The following is an 8,130-nucleotide window of genomic DNA, read 5'->3' on the forward strand; positions in this document are numbered from 1 at the left end:
CACTCGTTTTCCATTTTCGGGCTAACAAAACACAGGCTGCAGTAGTGGCATACATAAATAGCCTTTTTTTGACACCTGGGAATTTCCATCTGAATTATGCCCAACAAAAAGGACTCTGGTTTTTGTTTTGTTTTTTTCCAATTCATTATAAATTATTTCCCAATACTCTTTTACCCTTTTAGAAGTCCACCACATATATAATAGAACGTACCCTCAGCCTCCTTGCACCCCTTGATTCCATGCCAAGGGAGACACCCTCCTGCCTCCAAGTGTTGTGAATGACTTAGGTACTGTTGCTTTAAGGGAAACAGAATCTTAGTGGCTTAGACGACAGTTAGTGGAGGTAGACTGAACATCGGCTTCAAGGTGGGGTGCATTGCGTTCAGCGGGATTCAGCTATGATCAACCCATCTCTTCAGCTGTTTGGTTATTCCTGCTGATGGCGTGTACCTGAACGCAACATCCACTTATCAACAGGTGCCTACATACCGTAGAAGTTGACCTGGTTGGCCCCTGCCAAGGATTCAGGCCCCAGGGGTGTGTGCGCAAAAATCACACCTCTCCACTCTGGCTCAGTGTGGCTAGGAGCCCGCCTGCCTGTGCACTCTCTGGGCCATTCCTGTGCTGCTCTGGGCAGCCAGGCAAGCTCCTCTGAGTGCCAGTTTTTGATTCACCTTGGTGGCAACTTCTCTGGATTTCCCATCACCATGCAGAATGTCCTGGAATTCTTCTTTTTTGCCCTCCTTACAACAGGTAAGAAAGGGCAGCTCACTCACTGGAGATTTATTCCACTTGGGTAGCTGGGGTCAGATGCAAGCTGGTTTCACGAGACTGGTAGGGGCATAAGACGCAAGGTCTTTTGTAATACTTTTAGATTTGAATTTTTAAAAGAAATAGTGTGGAAAGCAATTGTTGCGAGCAATTTTTAAACTAAAGAAACCAAGGAGCATGATATTGTTGAAAAAAGAGGTGCAAATTGCACATTTTCCAACAGCTTCAATCTAATAGGTCACATTTTCGCTTGCCTGTACATAGCATGTTAAAATGAATAAATAAGAGTCCAGTAGCACCTTAGAGACCAACTAAGTTTGTTCTCGGTACTGTATAAGCTTTCGTGTGCATGCACACTTCTTCAGATATCGTTGGTCTCTAAGGTGCTACTGGACACCTTTTTAATTATTTCAACTGCATTAGACCAACACGGCTACCTACCTGAATATAGCATGTTAATTTATACATTATTGCTGTGCACTGTTTTCTGAAAAATGTGTGCACTTCCCTTCCTGCAGAGATGCACTGCGGAGGTGCACCTCCACATGCAGCTGCTGGGTGACCTTGGGCTAGCCACACTTCTTTGAAGTCTCTCAGCCCCACTCACCTCACAGGGTGTCTGTTGTGGGGGAGGAGGGGAAAGGAGATTGTTGGCCGCTTTGAGACTCCTTCGGGTAGTGATAAAGCGGGATATCAAATCCAAACTCCTCCTCCTCCTCCTCCTCCTCCTCCTCCTCCTCCTCCTCCTCCTCCTCCTCCTCCTCCTCCTCCTCCTCTCTCTTCTTCTTCTTCTTCTTCTTCTTCTTCTTCTTCTTCTTCTTCTTCTTCTTCTTCTTCTTCTTCTTCTTCTTCTTCTTCATTGTACAAATTTTTCATATGCTGTGGCAGACCCTCCAAGTGTCCCTATTTTCCAGGCACAGTCCCAGATTTAGAGAAGCCGTCTTGGTTTCTGATTTGATCCCAGAATGTCCCGCTTTTCTTTAGGATGTCCCTATTTTCATTGGAGAAATGTTGGAGGGTAATAGAGTTATCCAACGCTTGAGCCACCTGAAGGCAATCCTTTATAGGGAAGTGTTTTTTATTTATTTAAATGTTTAATTTTTGATTACGTTTTTATATATGTTGGAAGCTGCCCAGAGTGCTACTAAATAGTAAAAAATATCATCATGAAATGGGACGTCCCTATTTTCATTGGATAAATGTTGGAGGGTATGCTGTAGACTCACCATTTTACCCTATCTTTTGATTGTAAATTGAGGGATATTTTTGGGAGAAGAAATAACCAGTAAGCCCTACAACACATTCCAAATGGAGTTCCTAAGACAGTTGGAAGGTGTTTTGTACGCCTCCTTCTGGCAATTCCTACAGCCAAGCTGGTGCCAGATAAGATCCCCTTTGATTTCCTTTGGACCACACATCAGTGAGGCCGAGAGGGGGATCTTATTGCCTGGGCAGCCCAGGAGTTACCAGTCTCTGCAGCCCCAGCAAGTGCTGTGATTCTCTACTGGTTTGACCTCACCCCTGAAGGTACACTCCATTGCCTCTCAAGACAGGTAGATGCTCAACGACAAAAAGAAATGGTTTTCACTGATTTTCATATTGTGTTTTCATTTTATTAAATGTATTTTATCAACAACATGGATCAGAGAATACAATTTGCACAATGAAAAATTCCAGTATAATGAACACAGTTCCCTAAGATGAATAGTCAAGGAGTTTCAGAAGATGGGAACAAAATTATTATTGCTGCTGCTGCTGCTGCTGTTGTTGTTGTTATTATTTCGTTTACTTCCTCCCCTTCACACCAAGGTTACAGGGCAGGTTACAATGATTTTCTTTTTATTATGAAAGATTTTCTTGATTTACAAAAGTGTGTGCAATGTCTCTCGTAACATTTTTACAGATCAGTTTCATTTGTTGAGACATTGGGAAGAAAAGGGGAAAAGAGGTAGATGGGGGAAAGATGGGTGGGGGTGGGGTCAGGTGACAGTGTTTCTATTTTGCTTAGTATATGTGGGGGTTTTTTGGTGGTGAGAGATGTTGGAGTTGGCCTAGGGTATGATTGTTCATTTGTGGTTGGCTGTGGTGTTCTTTGTTTCGTGTGTGAGTGGGTGTGGGTGCGTGTTTTGGATCAGGTTAGCCATATTGATTTGTATGCTGTTGGTGGATTTTTGTCATTGTCTTGTTGGGCTGTGTATGTGATAAAGGGGAGCCATACCAGGGTGAAGCCGTCTTCTTCTATTTGTCCCCATGTCAGTTTCAGCTTATTGGTTAATTTTTCTAGTAAGGCTGTTTCCCATACTATTTGGTACCATTGGTCCATGCTTACTCCTGACAGGTCTCGCCAGTGTCTGGTTATGGTGTTTCTGGTTGCTGAGAGTAAGTGGGTTATGAGTTCTTTGTGGTGTAGGTGAGCATTATTGTCTTGGAAGATGTTTAGTAAGGCCAGTTCTGGGGTTATTTCTAATTGGGGTTACAATGATTTAAAACACAACATGAATAATAGTATCATTGAATTGTAGAGTTGGAAGGGACCCTGAGGGCCATCCAGTCCAATCCCCTGCAATGCAGGGATCTCAACCAAAGCACCCATGACAGATGACCAGCCAACCTCTGCTAAAAAACCTCCAATGAAGGAGGTTTGAAATAAAGTACAATCAACTGAATAGGGTGAGTCCTTAAAAAAATGGCCTCCCAGCCTCCTTCTTTTCCTTCTTCCAGGTGCTTCTTTAGAGTGTGAGATTTGTTCAAGCGATGGCATCCACTGTACCGGACCTAAGAAAACCTGCCCTCTGGGGAAAAACACCTGCATGACCGCATACACTGAAAATACTGTGGGTGAGTGGGATTATTGAAGCGGAAGAGGAGTCAGATCATCGCTACATTTGGCTCAGTACTGTCTATGCTGGCTGGTCCCATGACCTCAGACAGGGAATCCCTCTCCCAGTCTTACCCGGAGATGGCAGGGATTGAACCTGGGATGTTCTGCATCCACAGCAGGTGTTCTAACACTAAGCTATGGCCTTTTTTGGGATGGCAGAGGGCAAAGGACAGGATCAGTCAAGGTCACTTACTACTAGTATTGTATGGGCCCTCCGCCTTGTTAATTATCTCTAGCAAACCATCCCAGGGGACAAACTAATTGAATCATGCCTTCAGTCTGACACAGACTAAGATGATTTAAGGGCCAATGAAGTGTAACTGCTCTGCTTCAATAGTGGGTTTCAGTGGGTTTGATGCTACCCTACAGGGTGCCGCAAGAACCCATTGCTACCAGATTCCAAGCAACAAATGGAGCAGGCGGCCTCTTAGAAAATGAGGAATAGAAGGTGCCTTACAGCACCCAGATTGGATCAGACATTGGTTTGAGGAAGATTAGGCTTCATCACCAATATGCATAATAAATAGCCAGTTCCTCAAATCCAGTCACATCCTGAAGTGACTAACAGACAAGATTCAATACCGCGTAGGACTATGCTGGAGAAATAGACAATACTATCAAAAGAATTTTCATAAGGATCAATAATGTCACATGATTTTCCTAGCTTTGCCAAACCCAGACTACAGCCTTGCAGGCAGCCATGAGCAATGTGATGTCTTCTGACGGCTGTATAGGTCTTTGCAATCAATCAATCAATCAATGAATCAATCAATCTCCTAGGACATTCTATACAAGATCTCAAAGCAGCTGTTTTATTACAGAAAAATTTCAGAAACAGACTGGAAAGAGAAGTTGCTGAATTTGAACTCATTACCAAACTTAAAACCATGGAGCCACCTGGGATGAACAAAGACCTAGGATTCTTATCTCATTATGCATGATCAAGCTTTCTTTAGCGCCTTGCCCTTGCTTTCCCCCCGCAGGACCTATTGCAGTCATCAGCAGTCGTTAACAGCCATCAACAGGTTTACCACTCCTATCAGCCCATCACCCATTCCCACAAACAAACAAACAAACAAACAAACAAACCAATATTTTGGACAACAGCTCCCATCAGCACCAGCCACAATAGCCAATAGCTGACAGGGAACTGTGGTCCACAATATCTCAAGGTGACTGTACTCGTCTGCCCTTGTTTTAAGGAATGGACTAACTCTGGGATCATTTGTAGGAGTTGTTAAACTATTTCCCCTTCTCTACCCCCACCCTGCCTCAGATTAAGAAATCTGAAGAACTAAAGGGGAAAAATACTGAAAAATCAATTGTGTGTTTTATTGTGAATTGGCCAGAACAATTTCTACTCCTTTGGGAAAATATAAAACAACATGCTACATTTGGAAGACATATCGTTCTCTGATGTAGAAATGTGGAGAACTGAATAAGATTCGGAAAAGGGAGAAAAGCCAAAATTGACATATCCACCCATTCCTAATCTTTATATCATCCTCCCAAACACAACCCTGTTCGTTATCTTGATGACTGAACAAAATGGAAGCCAGTCTGGCATGCTGGTTTAAGGTGCTGGATTATGGCTGGGGAGATGGTTGAAGCTGATTGGATGACCTTGGCCCAATCTCACAGACTAACCAATCCTGAGGATGGAATGGGGTGAACCATGTCAGCAGACATGCATTCCTAGGAGGAAAGGTGGGAAGCAAAGGTTATAAAATTAAATTAACAATCTCCCTCCCCCCCGTCTTCCATTGCAGACGGAAAAACTGAACATACTATAGAGAAAGACTGTGCAACTGCTGACATCTGTACCAGTTCCGCCATTGAGTTGTACTTTGGACCTGGAAGAGCCATGAGGACAATTGTGTACTGCTGCATCGAAGGTTTATGCAAAAAAATTGAATCCAAATGTAGGTATACAATGCGGTTGAGGGCTTGCTCCTCTCCCCAGTCTTCTTCCCTCGCCATGTCCTTCCTTCCACCTGTTCCCTGAAGCCAGGTGTACACATGTGACATGAGCATGTCATGCAGCCCTGGCCCCCTCAATCGCAGGGGCAAGCCGGTGCCCCTAAGTATCTGATTCTTGCTGTATGGTCTGTAACTGTGGAAGTGGCCTTTAACCTTCAAAGCTACTGGCTGCCTTCCCCATGAATATATCCCATCCTTGAAGGTAGATATAATTAGCCGTGCTTTGGCCTAGTAGTGGCCGGTGCCGCTTGGGACCTGCGGGGAGTGGAAAGCAGAGAGTTATGGTCCTGTTCCTTCTCACTGCTGAGTTCTACAAGCGGCAACGCTGAGAATAAGGAGGAGGAAGCTGCCACAGCCAGTTCCACCTACTGGGTGTAAGCAGGAAGGTTGGCAAATGGTAGATGGCTGAAGACTGAAAGAGTTTGGTCAGGCAGCATGCCCTCCCTCTACAACCAGGGCCGGGCTGTCCATGAGGAAACGTGAATCAACCGCCTCGGTCAATGGGATTCACAGGGGCAGCAAAACCCAATGTAGATCTTCCTCCCCCCCCCTGTTCCCGATCTAGATATTCCCTGGTGGGGATGGGTACGCCATTTTGTGGCTCCCCGTAAGGTGCCGAAACGTCTTGGGCTGGTCCTGTCCACAGCTGTAAACAACCGAGCTGCCTCCTCCAAATCCTTAAGCATTTCCACACCTTGCTTTCAGTTCCACCAATTGAAACCAGAATGAACGGAAAGCAGTGCCCTGCCTGCCATGTGTGGTCAGACACGTGCAAAGAAGAGATGGTGAACTGTACAGGACACAACGTGTACTGCTTTGACGTTTCTTCGCATTCACATGCCGGTAAGCGCTGCCCCAGACATTGCGTCCCTTGAAGCCCACATCCTCCCCACCTATTTTCTAGGTTACGTATCATCATCATCTTCTTCTTCTTTGGCGACCACTCGTAGCCGAGTAAGATTGCCTTCCATAAACACGGTTTTAACAATGAGTCCGTAAGTGACTGTGGAGGCCAATTCTGGATCCTCACGTCCTTCCACAGTGGGGACATTGGTTTCCGGGCAGGAGTTGATCACGGTGTGGATTTGCCAAGCGTGCCTTCCTCTTAGCACGTTTCTCCCTTGCGTCCTGAGTTTGAGCATCTTCAAAGCCCATGACACCTTTGGTAAAGGCTGTTCTCCAACTGGAGCGCTCGCAGGCCAGTGTTTCCCAGTTGTCAGTGTTCATACTACATATTTCTAGATTTGCCTTGAGACAGTCTTTAAACCTCTTTTGTAGACCACCAGCATTATGCTTTCCATTTTTAAGTTCGGAATAGAGTAGTTGCTTTGGAAGACGATATCATCACATATAATCACCACATATAATCTGAGCCATGCTGAGTAGGGAGGAACAAGCAGACTGTCACTATTCACTTCCATAAGATGTGGGTTTTTTTAAAAAATAAAAAAATACCTACCTCTTATCTTCTGAGTTAAATCACACAGGCTTCTTCTTTCAGCTGTTTCTCACATAAATGCTTTGGTTGCATGTTGCTAGAAAGCTGCCTGCCGAAATTTGCATTGTGCTAATTTTTGCTATGCTGTTCCCCAACCCGGGAATGTCTAGGAAAATGCATTTATTGGGGGTAAACCATGCAAGAAGAAATATGCACATTAGTAAAAATCACATACAAAATGCATTCTATTGGGTAAATTTTCAAAATATAGAAAGGTGTATATTTGGCAACATTTGGCTACAACCCAGTGTATATTGGAGGAAAGACTGAAATGGTAATGAGTTTTCATGGGGATTATTTCATGGGGAAAATAGCAATCTGATGTGCAAATGTGGAGAACTGAATTTAAGACTGGAAAAATGAGAAACTGAGATGGACAGATTTGCTCATCCTTACACTGGACCATCATCGAGCTCCACTATCCAGGAAAAACGAGCAATTTGGAGAATAGCTGAATGCCAATATGGTTCCCATAATCCCCTCTCTTCTCTTCCATTTCCAGCAACTAACAGTGTGGACAGAACCATGAAAGGCTGTACTACTAAGTCTGTCTGTTCCTCAATAAGAAGTGGCCGCAGTCCCATTTTGCAACATTCTGATATGATTATGAGGGCAACATGCATTCCAGAGGTTTCTCGGGGATCTCGATGCTCTGGCCTTCTCCTACCAACCTTCTCTGGGCTCCTCCTGCTCTTGAAGATCCTCATGTAAAGGGACCTGCATGGGATTGTATCAGCTCTGCCTTCAATCAAGCCTTCCATCTATCTATAGGCAACTTATTCCCACCTCAGTTGGGCCTTCCAGATGGATTTTCTCTGCTTCACTGAGTGAAAATAAACCTCAGGTTGAAATCAATTGCAATTGGAGTTGGGGGGTTTTCTTCTCCTTTATACGTAAAAAAATGTATTTTGTGTAAGGAAGCTATGCAGCGAAGCATTCTGTCCTATTGCATTTCATAGGTTCGAGGTCCAAGCAATAAGGCTATATATTTACTTTGAAC

The 8,130-nt window shown here is 44.3% G+C and overlaps 1 protein-coding gene across 1 annotated transcript; it reads left to right on the forward strand.

Annotated features, from left to right (window-relative positions):
• Positions 1-707: 707 nt before the first annotated feature.
• Positions 708-7,841, forward strand: LOC118086231 (phospholipase A2 inhibitor gamma subunit B-like). The gene is made up of 5 exons (XM_088671336.1): positions 708-753; positions 3,493-3,609; positions 5,422-5,574; positions 6,338-6,475; positions 7,633-7,841. The coding sequence occupies exons 1-5, from the start codon at positions 708-710 to the stop codon at positions 7,839-7,841; spliced, it is 663 nt and encodes a 220-aa protein (XP_088527462.1).
• Positions 7,842-8,130: the final 289 nt, after the last annotated feature.

Source organism: Zootoca vivipara, chromosome 6, assembly GCF_965207765.1.
Source record: "Zootoca vivipara chromosome 6, rZooViv2.hap1.1, whole genome shotgun sequence".
Lineage (NCBI taxonomy): Eukaryota > Metazoa > Chordata > Lepidosauria > Squamata > Lacertidae > Zootoca > Zootoca vivipara.

Bases quoted from the DNA above. Each gene is read 5' to 3' on its own strand.
- LOC118086231 (XM_088671336.1), top strand. From the start codon at position 708: ATGCAGAATGTCCTGGAATTCTTCTTTTTTGCCCTCCTTACAACAG. The intron at 754-3,492 runs GTAAGAAAGGGC...TCCTTCTTCCAG, and splicing joins TTTTGCCCTCCTTACAACAG to GTGCTTCTTTAGAGTGTGAG. The intron at 5,575-6,337 runs GTAGGTATACAA...CCTTGCTTTCAG, and splicing joins CAAAAAAATTGAATCCAAAT to TTCCACCAATTGAAACCAGA.